General features: G+C 34.1%; 1 protein-coding gene across 1 annotated transcript in view; it reads right to left on the minus strand.

Annotated features, from left to right (window-relative positions):
• Positions 1-19480, minus strand: part of LOC114336990 (zinc finger protein 91-like) — a 251669-nt gene that overhangs the window by 33883 nt on the left and 198306 nt on the right. The window contains exon 10 of the mRNA XM_050660069.1: positions 3636-3906. Coding sequence (XP_050516026.1) covers positions 3636-3906 — 271 coding nt within the window. The remainder of the gene's footprint in view (positions 1-3635; positions 3907-19480) is intronic.

Here is a 19480-nt window from a genome sequence, read left to right on the forward strand (position 1 = left end):
AAAACTACGAATTTACAGATTTCTCCCCCCTCTCCCCCCAAACCCGACGCTCAAAATGGTGTGACTTTTTTCTGAAGATTATATGGACCATATAGAACAATTTGGTGTTGGAGGATAACTTTCACTTTGGATGTCTGGGTTTGGGTCTAACTATGCCATACTATTTATGTTTTAAATTGCAACCCAAATAGCAGCTTGTTTATTTAATGAAGCCTTTACACCACTCTATTTTGTGAAGTCAAGAAGTGATATTTGTTACAGTTTTGATAATTAAATATTTTTCAATTTCATTTGGTTTTACTCTTTATCATTTATTTTTATTTTTAAACAGTTAACATTATAAGCAGCCAGATGTGGTATCTACAATAAAGTAGTGCACAGAAATGGTTAGCGCATATATCTATTCGCTCCGTGCGTGACCATGGTGGGGATACATGAAACTATATCAGCGCCCTAGCGGCGAAATATGACAACTCTTTTTTTCAATTTTTTCATAGATATTTCGTTTACCTTATTATTGCCGTTTTGATTTTCATTATTTATATTTATATTTTCATACTGACTTTCTTTTCTTCCCCGATCTGGTGGTATATTCCTATCGTCATCTATTTCCATTTTGTGTTATGTACACACCACGAACTTAATAGTTCAATAAACCCAGCTGATGTTAAAATCTGGTAATAATAATTCACACTGACTAATTGCTTTCGATGTTCACTTAATTAATGTTAACACTGCCAACTAAACTATGTATAACGAAAAAGTGAAAAAAAAACCCTTAAAATTTTCTTTAGAAAGCTTCCAAATATCCGGGATATTTAATTTGACGTTTATTTGACACTCGAACTTGTTTTATTATCAAAAATGGTAAATAAAAATATTACATTAACTTCAACTATGTCATATGTGTATCATCATATTTTTATAGGTCTGGATCCCGCGTATGAAAAAAAAGTTGATTAATAGCAAGCTGAAAATTTGTTAATAGCTTAAGGGTGTCTAGTCGCATAAACTTTGATATATGGGAACACTGGAACAGGGGCAGTTTTAATTGTGGAACAGGTTAAAAATTTGGAACGGTCACACCACGAAAACGGCACATTTATTTTGTCCGACGGAACAGACTTAAACTCTCCGAACAAAGATTAAACTCTCATGCAAAAATCAGACTGCTATTTATCACCTGTCATAATTCCTGTCATTTGACATATTCTACGTGTTCCACTCATTAAAACGCCCATTTGGTGATAAATAGGAGTCTGATTTTTACATGAGAGTTTAATCTCTGTTCGAAGAGTTTAAGTCTGTTCTGTCGGACAAAATAAATGTGCCGTTTTCGTGGTGTGACCGTTCCAAATTTTTAACCTGTTCCACAATTAAAACTGCCCCTGTTCCAGTGTTCCCATATACAGTAAAACCTGCCATATCCGGATCAATGTGGCGACAGACCGATCCGGATATGAAAAAATCCGGATATCAAGACCACTTCTTTTAAGTTTGCAAAAGATCACTTTGAAAGACCACTATGAAACTTTATCTCCTTCATAGATTCCAGACTTCCAACTTTCGTCGACAGACATGCTTTAAGATTCTATAATACATTATTTCGCCGTCTTTTAGTTCTTTGGGGTCGGGATGAGAGGGTGCGTTGTCCAACAGCAGGACTGCCTTTCTCGGTAGATCCGGACGGCAGAACTGTCCGGATATGGGGAGGTCCGGATATGGCAGGTTGTACTGTATAAAAGTTTGTCCGACTGGACACCCTTAAGCTATTAACAAATTTTCAGCTTGCTATTAATCAACTTTTTTTTCATACGCCGGATCCAGACCTATTAACGTTAAATTGTGTTTACCGAAAATTTCAAGCGACTACACTAGGTGTCACGTCAGTCATGCACGGAGCGAATAGGTAATTAATTGTATATTTAACATTCGAAATGAAGTAATTGTTTTAAATTGTTAATATAACAGTAGTCAAGAAATTAGTGTATATATCTACATCAATATAAAAGTTAGACTTATAAAACTAGGTGCCCAAACTTCAAATATTACTCTACTGAAAAATTTATTTTAATGCATATACCACATCTGTCTTCTATGCTATCGATATACAGTTCAAACCAAACCTTTCTTTCGGTGTGTCATAGTTTATCGAATTCTCTCTAACGCATTAAGTTTAAAGTAAAGTGAAATGATTACAAGAAGTAATCACTCAGAGTGAGAGATTACTAGAAAAGAGTGTCCAGTCCCTTGAAACCGTTCTAGTAAATTTTAAAAAGTGTCTCTTCTTTTAGTCTATCAGGGAATTGCTGATGATAAATTCTAATGACTAGTACACATTTTTGTTACACAGTTCTAGCACAAAAACCATATTAATCAGTTTCTCATTAGAAAAATTCATATTAGAAATGGTAACAAAGCAATTGGAACTATAAAAATAGTATAATGTCAAATGTTTAAGCAAACTTAGTGTTATATAGCCAACTAGGTAGAATATTCTCTTTTTTTTCATTTTACCCATTAATACCTAATCTTAATTACGTTCGTATTTAGATATCTTATCTAATATTAAATAATTACGGATTAGTCTAGATTAATATCAATTTTTTTTCAAAATATTATTTTTGATTGAATATTTTCACGGCCTCCTAATAAAATTTTACATAATTTTTGTTGCAATTAATATTTGCAATTAAAGAATCGCGGATAACTCACAAATTAAAGAACTTAGGTGTAGAGAATGCCTAAGAAATAAAAAAGTAATAAAATATAATTTTATTACAATACTAAAATACAGAGTGTTCCATTTAAGAAAACTCAGAAAATACTCATTCTGTATACTAACCCTGTATACTAAAATTAAACATAAACATAATGTTTAACAATGGTATACTATAATACTATACCTCGTCCAATTTACTTACCGTTGCACGTCATCCGCGCCATAGCCTGTGACACGATACCAACACGAAATATTTAGGCGGTAGGTGTGTTCCCCTTTAGAATCATTTTGATTCTAAAAAAGAACACACCTACCGCCTAAATATTTCGTGTTGGTATCGTGTCACAGGCTATGGCGCGGATGACGTGCAACGGTAAGTAAATTGGACGAGGTATATATGACTATATTAAAAATCATCTGAACATAAACAGAGTTTCTGATGTCAAATCACTACAGTTCTACAGGGTGTGAAAGTTGCTACGACATTCATAAAAAAACTCAATTATATTTTAAACTACCCCTGATAACATTACAAATCTATACATTTTAAGAAAGAAGACATCGAGCAGAATCCAAAAATGTAAAAATATACGTGTTCCATTAAAGAAAACTGAAGTTTGCGTAGCCCTGTACCTGTATATTTGAAAATATTTTTAAATCAGGGTTCTATCTACGCCCCAACTTTTACCTAAATAATTTTTTTCATATCTTGTATGACAAACGATTAATTGGACTTTCCTGCACCAATGCCCCACCCTGTATGTGGCTGATTACGATTCTGGTAACTATCAGGTTTAATTAAAATTTCATGCAATGATTGGTGACATTCTTAAAATCCTATTTGATAAAAAATTAATGACACACTGCAAAAAGGGTTTGGGTTGAAGCTTTATTATGCTTTTTATCTACTTACCATCTTGTTCTTCTTCAGTTTTTATAGGATACTCCTTAAGGTCTGCAGAATCAAATGTATCACTGGCACTTTCCCTCTTAGGCTCCTCCTTGATCTCGATTTTAAAGGTATCCAGTAGTGCATCACCCACCTCACCATCGTCTTCTTCTTTTTTACACACTTCACTAAATTCTTGTTTTACTTCTATTTGATCAGACATGATTTTATCTGTTTCAGTATTGTGTTTATACTCCAGAGTAGAGTAACCAACTCTACAAAGTGGTGTACTAAGAATATATTTTCAATTCAGAACCATATTAACATGAAACAAGGTCACAGCATAACCCCACAATATTTTCTTCTTTTTATGGATTATGTCCTTCGTTAACTCTAGAGGAAACACTTTTGTCTTGCCTCAGCGATCAGTGTCTATACTTATATCTATTGTCTAATTCTTTTAATATTCTGCTTGGGTGCAGCCAACTTTTTGAAAGGGATTTTCAAACCTGAAAGAAAGAGGATTTTGGCTTACAACTTAATATTAGTAAAGTAAAGTATACAATTTTTAGTATACTGATGGCAAAAAAATGCCACACCTTCTAATATTTTAAAGTGATCTGTTTTCCAAACATATAGTACCCCATTCCATAACATAATGCTTGTTTATCTTGCCGTATGACAGTCAACAGCCATGTCTATATCTCGTCTCTCACCTCAAAAACGTCTTACCATTATGTGACAATCGTAGCCAGCCAATCAAAACCTAGATTCATCACTGAAGCAGACAAAATTCCATTGGCCAGTTCAGTTTTGCTGAGCTCTATACTATTCTAAGCGCCCAGCATTACGCAGTGGTGTCAAAGGTAACACCAAAAGTAGATGGTAAGATTGATTAATATTCCAAGTAATCTTGATTTACTGTTTCACAAATCATAAATTTCTTAGTTGATGTAGACTGTCCCGTCATATTTCCGAGAGCAAGAAGTCTAAGATGGCACAAATCAAGGCTTTGCAATATTATGGGCTAGGAAATCCAGACCCTCTACTATGCCGATTAGTCTCATCATTGGACCACCTCCTCCAAACTCTTAACACTGTTGATGGATTACCTTCCAACTCTTCGTGAAATTTCCTGTAAACCAAAACAAGCCTGTTTCATGCTTACAATGCATCCTTTTCGAAGTTGCTTAAATAACGAAATTGCCCATGACCATTAACACTTGTGTCCAATATCAAATATTCAGAATTAATCTCAGATATTGAACAGTATAATTATATCACCTAGTAGATCGCACGAAATAATTTGTTTTTATATTTATACATGTGGAGCATTATTTTAGATACTAATTTGTCAATATTAAACAATATAATTTGGAAATGATGCAAAAGTGCTGACGAATGTCAAATTATTTACCTTCGTTAGACACACAAATCACGAGGTTCTCGTGTCAAAGATGACCCCATTTCAGCTTCTATAAAACTACGATATCTCAGCTAAAGAAAGAGTCTTCAACTAAATCGGGTACAAGTCATTATCAGTACTCAACGTTCTCCCGGGGTGATAACCCTAGTGTCGGTGTTCTAAATAAATTCTATAATTGCTATTGGTGTTTCCATTATCTGAAGAGACTACTCCACTGAGCATCGAGTATTTGACAACTTGGCATTTTAAATTTTTTGGGTAGATCAAAACCAATCGAAAATGACTGAAAATTACAAATAAACTAAACTGAAGGAAAAATAACCTTATACAAAGTGTTGCATTTTTTTGGCCATCCGTCTATATTTTCATTAATATTTGTTACAATTCTATGGTCGTAGGGTAAAAGTTTTCATGTCAGAAATCATTGTATCGAGAAATACCAGGTTCAAATATTTAGACATTCCAGAGAGAGTTTTTCTCTATAAACTAGTTGACCATACCACTGACTGTTCTGTTTTATTAACCCTAGAAAGGTGGACTATTATTTACTGGCAGTCTAGGTGGACATTCGTCATTTTTATGACATGTAACAAAAAATTGGAAAAGAAATACAAAAATGTAATTATAAACCCTTTTATTCCAAAAATTAGAATAAATGTATGTCTTAGCACTCTTAGTAAGTGGCACAAATATAAATAGAGTGTTCGCCCCATATAAGGTTATGACATTTGGTTGCAATATTATTTAGTAGTCATGTGCCTCTTTTTACTCGGACAATAGAAATATAACTTACGTTTATTTTCTTCAAGTAACTGATATTCATTTTCTTCCCAAATTTTAAGGACAGGCTAATAGTGCTCAAAACTGAAAGGTGGACTATCATTAAATTTACAATGAGCCTCAAAAGTCTAATACGCAAATACAGTAATAAAGAAACACACCCACCACTTTTTAGCACCTTGGCTATGTTACAGGACAAATAGACCTCATACCACACTAATGGTTGGCTGCATTGACTATGTCGTAACACACAGTGGCAAATGGGATATACAGGGCATATATGCCTTGTAACGCACAAAACGTAAGTTTATAAATATCTCTAAATGCAGCCAAGGTGTCAAATCAAGACTAAAGAAACAGCTACTAAGGAGTGTATTTGCAAATGGGCATAAGTTACATGATTGGCGATGAAAACTGAGGGGCGTCGTCAAATTTATGAATGTCCACCTTTCTAGGGTTAATCTTATCAACTTTAGATGTAGTACTAGAATTCTTAGAGACATGGCATATTGTTTTCTATAAAACTCTATCACACAAACTATGGCAACTTCTCTCCAATTAACAAAATTTAGACACTCGGAAATGACTTTTATCAATCTTATGATCTGGTGGATGTAAAATCTGTCAAGGTACAGCTCCGCAGCAGTTACAGTTGTCACTATTCTACTGGACAGTAGTTGCATTCAGATGTCGAAATCAGTCTCATACAAATTAAGTCATATAGTGCAAAGTAGTGATTGTTGGAATCGTACCTTAAAGGTACGATTCCGACAACGACTGCAGACAGCAGTTAGAGCCAAACCACACGGACCACGCTGCAGCGCTACTCTGTGGATCCACAGAGTGGCTGACGATGATTTACCGTGGGTTCTTATGTAGAGTGGCCGGTGCACCCCACACGAGCGAGTGTAGCCGGCCACAGTCGCCGGCCACAGACGCTAGTGGCGTCCACTAGTGGCAAACCCAATTCAGACGGACCACTTTTGTAGCCGCCACAGATGTTTACGAGAGGTTATAGGGTGAGCACCTAAAATGAATCTCGATTCAGAACAGTTTTTGATTGAAGTGCAAAACAGGATATAATATGTGATACAAGAACCCGAGGGCATATTTATAGGTCATTAAAAGGAAAACCGTGGGACGTCATCTTTGAATTATTTGTTTCTGATTTTAAAGAAGGTCCTATCGAAAAGAATAAATCCCATAAGCAATGTTTTCTCTATTACATATTTATATTTACCTACATTTTATTATACATTGGATGCATTTGAACTGAACAAAACAAATAAGGGCCAGCACATACGGTGAAACGCAAATGTAACGAAACTTCAACCCTCAGTTACTTTTGAGTTTATGCCATAGACGTCTATGAGAAACCACATATGATGAAACCATTTTGACCGTTTCAAACCGACGATTTGAAACGCATACAGATCAGTTTCATTGATTGGCAGCCACAGACATATAATTGATATTCTTCTCAATGTACTATGTAGGGATGTATCTGTTACCGGCCAAACCCGATTTCAGGACAAACTAGTTTGGCCTAGGCCAAACTAGTTTGTCCTAACCGCCTTAGGATAAACTAGTGTGGCCTAGGCCAAACTAGTTTATCCTATCGCGCGTAGGCCAAACTAGTTTATCCTGATATAAATAAACACACTTCAGGCCAAACTAGTTTATCCTGATATAATAAAGATTCACACTTCAGGATAAACTAGTACGGCCTTCTTCTTCTTCTTGTAGTGCCTATCCGTTTCGGATGTTGGCGACCATCATGGCCATATCACTTTTCACACTGCTGCTCTGAAAAGACTTGTAGTTGTTGTGTTGAACCGCGTACGTATATTTTTCTAGATATTTTTTAGATGCGTCTGTAAATATGATATGATGATTTTTAAAATAATTTTCTATGTCTGAATTAAACATCATATTTCTCGCGTGTCAGTCGCGCCTTATGCGCGTTTTGCGCGATATATGCGCGAATTTTGCACGCCTTATGCGCGCGTTTTGCGCGGCTTACGTGCGCGTTTTGCGCACTTTATGCGCGCGTTATGCGCACTTTATGCGCGTTTTACGTGCGCGTTTTGCGAACTTTATGCGAGCGTTTTGCGCACTTTACGCGCGCGTTTTGCGCACTTTATGCGTGTTTTGCGAACTTTATGCGCGCCATTTGCACACTTTATGCGCGATTTGCGATCTTTATGCGCGCGTTTTGCGCACTTTACGCGCACATTTTGTGCACAATATGCGCGTTTTGCGCACTTTATGCGCGCCTTACGTGCACGTTTTGCGAACTTTACGCGCGCGTCATGCGCACTTAATGCGCGCATTTTGCGAACTTTATGCGCGCGTTTTGCGCACTTTACGCGCGTTTTGCGCACTTTATGCGCGCGTTACGCGCATTTCATGCGCGCCTTATGAGCACTTTATGCGCGCCTTACGTGCGTTTTGCAAACTTTATGTGCGCGTTTTGCGCACATTATGCGCGTTTTGCGCTCTCTATGCGCGCGTTTTGTGCACTTTATTATGTTTAAGAACCCGAGAAATATTATGTTTAATTTAGACAGAAAATTATTTTAAAAATCATCATATTGTATTTACAGACGCATCTAAAAAAGGCTCTTTTCAGAGCAGCGGTGTGAAAAGTAGAGATTGCCATGATGGTCGCCAACATCCGAAAAGGATAGGCACTACAAGAAGAAGAAGAAGAAGGCCGTACTAGTTTATCCTGAAGTGTGAATCTTTATTATATCAGGATAAACTAGTTTGGCCTGAAGTGTGTTTATTTATATCAGGATAAACTAGTTTGTCCTACGCGCGATAGGATAAACTAGTTTGGCCTAGGCCATACTAGTTTTTCCTAAGGCGGTTAGGACAAACTAGTTTGGCCGTTTTTTTTAAGTACCCACAACGACACAAAAACACGAAACCCGATAAAAACACAAGTTTCCTGCACACCGGCTTCAATGAAACTGAAATATATATGCGTTTCAAACGGCCGGTCTGAAATGGTCCATATGGTTTCATCATGTGTGGTCTCTCATAGGCATAGGCGTCTACTGCATAAACTCAAATGAAATTCAAAAGTAACCGACAGTTTCAGTTTCGTTACATTTGCGTTTCACCGTATGTGGTGGGCCTTAAAGTTATTTAAGTATGAAATTTTATAAAATGTTTAAAACTATGGACATTACAAACACTGATTTTGACGAACACACTTTTTAAAAAAATATATTAGCCGGCAAGTTTTTAAGCATTTGAACAAACTTTTTTTTCTCACCCGTTACATTACACGCCGCACCCTTCCAAAGGATTTACTTCGCAGCGTAGTCGCCGGCGCTAGAAAATCGCCTGTTTCAGCCACTCTGTGGATCCACAGAGTAGCGCTGCAGCGTGGTCCGTGTGTTTTGGCTCTTAGAGTTGTCACCATGACGACATCATTACTTTGCACTATTAATTTGTATAATTATTAGCCACCGCTGTCTGGCAGAACGTCAGTTGCTAATAAATATACAAATTAATAGTGCAAAGTAAATAAGGGGCCGTTCAAGTATTACGTTACTAGTGGGGGGTCAAAATTATGTTACACAATAGTTAAACGCCCATTAGAGTGCGTTACGTAGGGGGGGGGGGTCAAAAATCTTCAAAAATCTCGTTACGTAATACTTGAACACTCCCTAATGGCGTCGTCATGGTGACAACTCTAACTGCCGCCTGCAGTTGCCGTCTGCAGTCGTTGTCGGAATCGTACCTTAAGATTTAAACATTCTTTGACTGAGTCTGTTAGAGATCAAAGATGAGTGACTCTACCCAACTTGTATTAGTATCATTATAGTATCAGTAGTGTCAACATGCTGCTCTGTTTCAAATACGTTTTTATAGTGGAATAATTTAAGCTATTACAATAAATTGCATACCAAAAGAAGCAGCTAATTCTTATCTACAATTTGATACATCAGATAAGTACCTACAATAAGTAATAATTTATGAAAATTAGTTTAAATTGCATCTGTATTTCAAGAATAAATATCAAACATTTCAACTGCCGTAAACGAGGACTAGTTTTTCTTCAGTCTTTTTGTTACTGTAATTAACAGTTCAATTATCTGCTTATAGTCCAGGGAAAAATCACGGATATTTTATACACGGTCATTATAGTCCAGTAAAATTTAGAATATGGCCGGCGATAATTACAGTGCACCCTAATGAAACCTGCACTGGATTAGCGGCTTCAGAACTTCGTGCCGTTATTATACAGAAAAGAACCCTCAACTATTTCTGCAGTGACTGTCGATTATCATTTAAGAGTGTTCCTAAATTAATCAGAGAAATAGAGACCCTTAGATCTGAGGTTTCCTCACTAAAATCCGAAATCAAGAAACTGAAGAAAAATAAAGATGCTTCTCCTTTCTCGGCAGAAGAAGTGTTAAGCGAATTGCACGAACGTCAAAAAAAGGTCAGTCTACTGATTTTCAATCTTCAAGAACCAAATACAGCCACAGATGATATTAATCAAGTTAAATCTATTCTAAACACGGTTTCAAACAATCTTATAAACTCAAATAATATCAAAATTTCTCGCTTTGGAAATAGGAATAAGAATGGACATCGCCCTCTTAGAGTTATAATGTCTTCCTCAATGGACGCCCATGCAGTAATAAAAAACAAACACAACATCTGTCGAGATAAAAAGATCTTTATTCAGCTGGATCAAACTTCGCTTCAAAGAAAAGTTTTAGTCTGTGAAAACAGAGCTGCTGAATCGTCAACAAGCTGGTGAGCAGAACCTAACAATTAAATATTTTAAAAATGTTCCCAAGATCGTTCAAAAAAACCGCTAAAGCTCACTGACTTAGGCAAGCTCTCGATATACTATCAAAACGTCAGAGGACTTCGGACCAAATTAACCGAACTTAGTCTTAATGTATCAAATTGCTTTTATGATGTCATCATTCTTACAGAAACTTGGCTAACGGCTGATATCAACAATGCTGAACTAGGTTTATCAAATTTTAATGTCTACAGGCGAGATCATTCACTGGAATCCAGTAGTTTTAGTAGAGGAGGTGGCGTGCTAATAGCAGTTAACAAGAAGTTGTCAACAAGTCTCATCCAATCTAATTCAGCAGTCGAACAAGTCTTTGTTCAGTTAAATAAAAACATAATTTTAGGGGCTGTATATTTTCCACCCAGGTCTGAAATTAACAAATATGAAATTCATTCTGAACAACTACTAACTACAAGTGAACAATTTTCTAATTCTACATTTTATCTATTTGGTGATTATAATATTCCATCTGCTATATGGGAAATAGAAGATTTCTGTTCATTAGCAACCTGTCAACCGACCTCCCCATTGGCGGAGGCTGAAGCTATTGAAGTCGTCTCAAATATATGTGCCATTCATAATCTTTTCCAATCTAATACTGTGCTCAACAACAGAGGGGTTCTTCTTGATCTCATTCTATCTCCACAAGAACTAATAATACACAAAGCACACAATTTTCTGATCCAGCAAGATGTTCACCATCCTCCGCTGGTAACCACTTTACAACTTGCAGTTGAAAAAAGCACAACATCAGTTATGGAATACTACTACGACTTTCGCAGTGCAAATTTCACAGCCATTCGCCAAAGTTTTGAATCTACTGACTGGGACAATCTCTTACATAATAAACAACTCAATGAAATGATTTCTACATTGTATGACTCTCTGTACTATATTATTAACCTGTATGTTCCACTAAAAAAAGTATGCACTAAAAAATTTCCTTGCTGGTTTACACCTAATCTTAAAGAATTAATACATAACAAAGAAATTGCTCATAAACTGTTTAAAGCTACCAGATCACCAGAAAGCTATGTAGAATTTAGTCAACTTACATGTTGTTTAGAATACAATGTAAACTTTTAACAAGGGATTGCTATACTAATTATATTCATGAAACTGAAAACTCCATTAAACTTAACGTTAAGTAATTTTGGAAATTCGTTAATAGCAAAAAAGAAAACAACATAATACCTGACACAATGAAACTAAACGATTCTATTGCCTCTCATGGAAATGATATATCCAATTTATTTGCAAATCATTTTTCATCTGTGTATACTAACCAAAGACTAAATTATTACAATAACCAAATCAACTTCAACGTTAGTGTATCTTCCTACCACATTCAAATATCAAAAATATATGATAGATTGTCACAACTGAATATTAATAAAGGACCGGGACCCGATGGGATTCCTATTCTTCTAAAAGAATGCAGCTTTATACTGTCTAGACCACTTTATCATATTTTCAATGCCTCTCTCGAATCTGGTGAATTCCCCGACTTCTGGAAACAATCTTATGTAACTCCTATTTATAAATCAGGTGTTAAATCTGATATTAAGAACTATCGCCCCATATCTATTCTAAGCACTATACCTAAAGTATTTGAAAGCATTATAACTGAATTTCTTACTTACGACTGCTCTAGTATTATTACTAACTCACAGTTTGGGTTTTGTTCCGGTAAATCTGCTGAGCTAAGTCTACTTAAATATACTGACTACATATCTGAAGCCCTGGAGGAGGGTTTTCAGGTTGATTCAGTGGACACTGACTTCTCTAAAGCCTTTGATAAGATAAACCATGACCTTCTATTACATAAATTACATTCTTATGGTATTGATGGTCTGGTATTTAGGTGGTTATGTAGTTATTTAGAAAACAGAACTCAAATGGTTAGAGTAAATCACTGTTATTCCAACATTTTTCCTGTAACTTCAGGTGTTCCCCAAGGTTCACACCTGGGGCCGCTACTATTTAATCTATTCATTAATGATATTACCACTTGTTTTTCTCATACAAAAGCTCTCCTTTTCGCTGATGACCTTAAGTGCTTTACAATAATAAGATCTCATAATGATACTCTTGGACTTCAATCAGATATTAATAAATTATCCCAGTGGTGCTCTCTTAATGGCATGGAATTAAATGTTGGTAAGTGTTATATTATGCGTTTCTGTAGGAATCACCATTTGCTAACACATGACTATACTATTAACGATCAAGCATTGCAATCATGCACACAAATCAGAGACTTAGGCATAATATTAGATTCTTCACTCAGTTTTAAACACCACATTAGTGGCGTTGCCCAAAAGTCTATGAAAATGCTTGGTTTCATTAAAAGAACATCTCGTGATTTCACAGATATAAATTCAATGAAAATTTTATATTGTTCACTTGTTAGATCTCATCTTGATTTTTGTTTGTCTGTGTGTTCTCCATATTATCTAGTTCATAAAAATAAACTTGATAGAGTTCAGCATACCTTTCTCAGATATGTAGCTTTTAAACAACATACATATCGTAGCTACATGGATATTGAATTATTATTGAATATTTCTTCATTAGAAACACATAGAAAAAGAAAAGATCTGACAATCTTATTCAACATTATTAATAGTAATATTAGCTGTCCCGATCTGTCAAAAATTAGTCTTTTTGTTCCTACTCGGTCAACAAGACAAACTCAAACTTTCCACATAAGCTTCCATAGATATAACTATACTTACAACAATTTTTTGCCACGAACACTTAGACTTGCGAATTCTCTAAATGACTTAAACATATTCTGCAATTCCCTTGAGAGATTTAAAAACCATTTGTTGAACATACAAATATAACTACATGTTAATGATATAATATCTATCAGCAATTTTTAAGATTAAACTTTGTTTGTTTTTTATATCATAATGTTCTATTTTTTCCTTTAACTTAATAGCTCTGTTTGTATATTGTAATATTTGTTCCTTGTGTTGACACTGTTTACTTATTTTTTTACTTTTTTCTTTGTAATATATTTTTTGTAATAATCCTTTCTGAATTGGGCTTGCCCGTAAATAAATAAATAAATAAATAAGTATTTAGTATTTTTGTTATAGCGATGGCTTAGTATGAAAACCTTGTATATCATTAAATTACAATTTTACAGGAGAGGCCAAAAACTGATTTTCTGCATAATATAACCTAAAACCAAAAAATACCCTTACATATTTTTAATTTGAGCACATTGAGACAAATATCTGATATTGGCCCAGAGCTGAAAGTGTTAAATGTTGCTATTAAATTGGAAATACAAATATTAACTATGGAAAACACATAAATATCCTTACAGTACATACGCTGTGAGCTCGTACGTAGAGGGGATATTTACAAATTTGCAAGCGCCAGTAGTGACAAGTCTGTAAACATTTACTGGAAATTTGACATAAATGTCAAAGTGATTAATTTAAAATTAAAATTAAAAACATTAATTATAAAAAATATTAGTTGGTCAAAGCTGTGGTAGGTATATATTTTTACCTTAAATATACTTACGTTTTAAATACTGAATTTTTTAGTTTTTTTAATGTTTCGTAATATGTAATTATAAATTAATCTGTTAATCTTAGCGCCATCTACACGATAATTGTGAAAGTATCCGAAGTAAGAAATTCATATTTCATCAATAGAACGTCAAAATGATTAGCAAAAACTTAAAAAAATCGATTACAATTTAATTACTTTTTTGCGTTGTAAATATTAAGCGATAGCAATTAAATAATAAATTTAAAAATTACTGGTGAAAGTTGAATTAATAATCTGCTAGGAGCGACACCAGCGAAGCTCAGAGCGCATAGAAGTAACTATGATAACATCGTTGTGCTTTTCATCTAAAATGAGGTTGTGTTTATGATTAAGTATTTAGGAGGTTTTCATTTTTCATAGCTTATAGCACACTTCCAAATAATAGGTTGATACAGTACAAATCTTTTGATTTAAGGTTCATAAAATGTGTCTATATGCCGGACTATCTTTTATTGTTCACAAAAAACTTTTCTCCAAGTCGAATCTCTCAAACAAACACTCCAAATTAAGTACCAAATTCTTGGTTATAAATATACTTGGTATTCACACTAAATCAAGAGACCAAGTGATATATCGATGGCTTAGTGTGAAAACCTCGTATCTCATTAAACTACAATTTTACAGGAGAGGCAAAAAACTGATTTTCTGCATAATATAACCTAAAAACAAAAATTACCGCTACATATTTTTAATTCGAGCACATTGAGACAAATATCTGATATTGGCCTAGAGCTAAAAGTGTTAAATGTTGCTATTAAATTGGAAATACAAATATTAACTATGAAAAACACGTAAATATCCTTGCAGTATATAGAGCCCTTGCCCAAGTAACTATGATAACCTCGTATATCTTGATATACGTGTTTTTCATCTTAAATTAAATTGTGTTCATTATTATTTACGAGGTTTTCATTTTTCAGAACATATTGCACACCTCCAAATACTAGGTTGATACATTACAAATCTTTTGATTTAAGGTTCATAAAATGTTTCTGTACGCAGGACTACCTTTTACTGTTCACAAAAAACGTTTCTCCAAATCGAATCTCTCAAACAAATACTCCAAAACCAAAGTCTTGGTTATAAATATACGTGGTACTCACACTAAATCAAGAGAGCAATTGATATACGTGGTTTCTTTTTTCGGCTGTAGAAAATAGTCTAGTGTATTTTGATTTTTTTTAACAGTTGTAAATCGTGAGATACAAGGTTTTCAAACTAAAACCACCAAAATGTCATTTAAAAAAAAAATGAGATACGAGGTTTTCACACTAAGCCATCGATATGATATACAGTTTTGGCTGTAGAAAATAGTCTGGTGTATTTGGATTTTTTTAACAGTTGTAAATCGTGAGATACCAGGTTTTCAAACTAAAACCACCAAATGTCATTTTCGAAAAAAAAAATTAGATACGAGGTTTTCACACTAAGCCAACGATAGTTAGGATATTCTATTGTAACAAATTTTTGTATAAGTGCTTATAAAAAAGCAGTTTTAATGTTAAAGCATCGTTAATGTAATAGCCTTATAAATACCTAATGTTTTCTGTAGACGATGTTTCCAATACAACTACAACACATAACACATATGGTCACCGAATTTTAGTCGAGTTGAATTGAACTGAACTTAAACAAGAACCAGTGAGAGGAAGACACGAACAGCACAATTGAATTGATTGAAACGTGAAAACTAAACAACATAACACAATATACTACATTCGCTCTCGCGAGATTTTTTTTGACACTGACGTTAGTAATTTCTTTTTTGAAAAGTACTGTCAGAAGTGACTGGAAATTACTACAAAACCAACGCACCTGCTCATATCCAATATTATTAATAGTAAACAGACATAAAAATAACATAAACCTTACGCCAATCAATAATTATTTATTTAAACCATTATAATGTATTGATAGCAAATGAGAAAATTATTTATTGTACAAAATAAAAATATTTTGTAGAAATAAACTTCACAAAATTTTATGAAATTGGTAGACACTCCCACTAAGGTAGAGCTAAATTTCACTAGAGATTAAATGCAGCACTGGGCTCCATGAACTGCGCATGTGTCCCGTTATGACAGCTTTGCTTTTGGCGGGCAGATAAAATTTAAAAGTATCATATTTCGTATTCCTTGGGCGTTTCTATAACTTTTTAAATTATTGAAATTTTAAATTAACAAAATGCCTGTAGTTTGCGTAACTTGTGAAAAGGTATTTAGTAAGCAATCTAATTTAAACAAACATCATTTGAAGGTACATTGTGAAATTGGAACAATTAATCTCTTATGATGGTAGTGCATATGGGTTTAAGTGTTGGGAGTGCAACTCTTCATTTAAAAAGTGTAATCACTTAATTAACCATCTCCGGCAAAGTCATCTACATGAGATCAATGAAGAAACACTGATATTTTCGTCAAGAGAAGGTTTGTTAATATTGATAAAAAGTATGTTAAAATAATGTAACACTAAAAAACGCAAATTTTAGAATTCATGTTATGGAAACATAATATTGAAGTCAAAAGGTTTGTTCCAACTCGATACAAGACCGTTCTTGAACGGTTCGTGAACCGCGCAGTAACGAAAAATGTGTTACTGCGCATAATTATTCGTTATTGCGCATGCGCGTAACGATTCAAGAACGGTTTTGTATCGAGTTGGAACAAACCTAAAGAGAAAACTAATTACATCTCTCCTCGAGGAAAAAAAATATTGGCCTGTGGAAAAGAAATCGAATATTTTATTTGTAATAGGAGTGGTAAGTTCTTTATAAAATTTTATTTTTTTTCTGTCCACACGGGTGAAATATCAGGCATAAGTATGTTTAATATTGTCTGGTTATAATGCATATTCAATAGCTATCACAAAAAAGAATACTTACTACATATATCTATTTAAAGAGATATTGTTAAATAATTTATAGTAGCTCTTAAAAAATATAAGTAAGTACCCATATATTTTAGGAAAATATAGAACAAAAGAGTACACATCTCTAAAAAGAAGTGTAAAAAAGCAGGGAACAGCGAAACTAAATTACTCGTGTATCAGTCAAATGACACTGACAAAAGGTCAAGGAAATTACATTATGACTCGTATTGTAAATCATTATGGGCATGATAAAGACTTAGAACATCTACGACTTTGTACTGCTGATAAACAAGAAATTGCAGCAAAATTGATTAACGGTGTTTCCACAACAAGGTAGGACACAATATTTAAAATCTGACGTATGTAAGTAGGTAATCTTAAAAATGATTTTTAGAATACTTGATGACAGCAGAAAAAATATTTCTCGTGATATCAAGAGATGCGATCTTTTATCGAGGCAGGATGTGGATAATATAAAAAGAAGTTACAATTTAAACATCAATGAAGGAGTGAAGCACAAACAGGATGCTGTTAGTGTTGATTTGTGGGTGGAGGAGTGCAAGGGATTAGCCAATAATCCTGTTTTGTACTATAAACAGCAAGGACAGCTTTCCAGTCAGTTTACAGAGAGTGATTTTATACTAATAATAATGAACGATGTACAAGCCTCTCTTCTTATGAAATTTGGAGCAAATGTCACAGCGGTTGACAGTACCCATGGACTCAATAACTATGACTTTGAAATGACTACTGTCATGGTTATTGACGAATTTAACGAAGGTTTCCCTGTAGCCTTTATGTTCAGCAACAAAAAGGACACACATGTACATAAGTTATTTTTTCAAGCAATTAAGCAAAAAGTTGGTGTAATTAAGTGTAAAAGTTTTATGTCTGATATTACATGTGTGTTTTATAATGCATGGTCTGAGGTTATGGGTGATGCACAGCATCAGTTATATTGTTCATGGCACATTGATAGAGCTTGGCAGAGTAACTTATCAAAAATCATAGGAAAAGAAAAAAAGGAATGGGTTTATAAGACACTAAAACTTCTACAGAAACATGTTGAAGTTTCCACATTTCCCAATAAATTGCAAATTATTCTTCAGCAGTTAGCAAATGATGAAGATACAAAACGTTTTGGAGAATATTTTGCAAAATACTATTCTAGTAATTGTGAAAAGTGGGCATATTGTTACCGACAGAATTGTGGTATAAATACAAATATGCGTTTGGAAAGTATGCATAAAGTCATTAAATATTTTTATTTAGATGGTAAGCGGGTTCGAAGATTGGATAAAGGACTGCATGCTACATTGAAGTATGTACGTGATAAAATTGTGGGTAGGCTAATTAAGCTTACCAAGGGTAAGCATAATATTAATAATCATGAGACAATACAACGCCACAGAATAGCAATAAGCTCAACTTTTAATATGATTTTAGAAAGTCCGGGAATGTGGAACCTTGAACATAATGCAAAACAGTATACAGTGAAAGAACATTGTGACGTATCAAAGTGTTGTAATTTCACTTGTACCTTTTGCAATATTTGTATTCATCAATATACTTGCAGTTGTCCAGATAACTTTATAAAAAAATCAATTTGCAAACATATACATTTTGTTGCTATCAACAAAACAAATTCTAGAACGGTTGAAAGTGACTCAGTAATAGAGAAGTGTGAGGAATCTGTAAACACGTGTGTAAATTTTTTAAGCAGTTGTAATCCTACTATAGATGAAACCAAAGAAAAAATCATGAAAAAGCTATCAAGTTTGCAAGCAAAACTTCACAATACAGATGTCCATGCAATACAACCTAATATTCTGTCTCAAATTTTACATCACTTAAATACCGCAGAAAACTTAATGGACATATCACAAGCAACTGTTTTAGATAATAATTTTAGGGATACAAATGATATTTCAATTAATAAGAACATAGAGCCACAAAAAAGATTTTTCTCTACTCAGAACAAACGACGATATGATAGGACCCTTAAAAATCCTACTATTGATGAATGTACAGAAATATCACGTTTCTTAGAAGGCGATTCAACTATCATATCAAAAAAGGCAAATGAGGATCACAGATATGCGTCATCATCATCATCATTCAATCTTCCCTAATCCACTGCTCGACATAGATCTCGTCCATAATTTTCTATTTGTTTCGATCTTGAGCCCTTGCATCCAATTCCTATGACAACGTTTCAGATCATCAGTCCAATATGTTGGTTTACAGTCCAACAGATATGATTAGATAATTTAAATTCATTTCAAATTAATTTAGACAATTTAAGTCCCACATTAATATGTATGTTTTGGTTAAATTAAAAGTAATTTAGCCATTTAAATATTTTTGAAGGTACCTAAATAATTAAGAAGG

The sequence above is a fragment of the Diabrotica virgifera genome, chromosome 9 (genome assembly GCF_917563875.1).
Source record: "Diabrotica virgifera virgifera chromosome 9, PGI_DIABVI_V3a".
NCBI lineage: Eukaryota > Metazoa > Arthropoda > Insecta > Coleoptera > Chrysomelidae > Diabrotica > Diabrotica virgifera.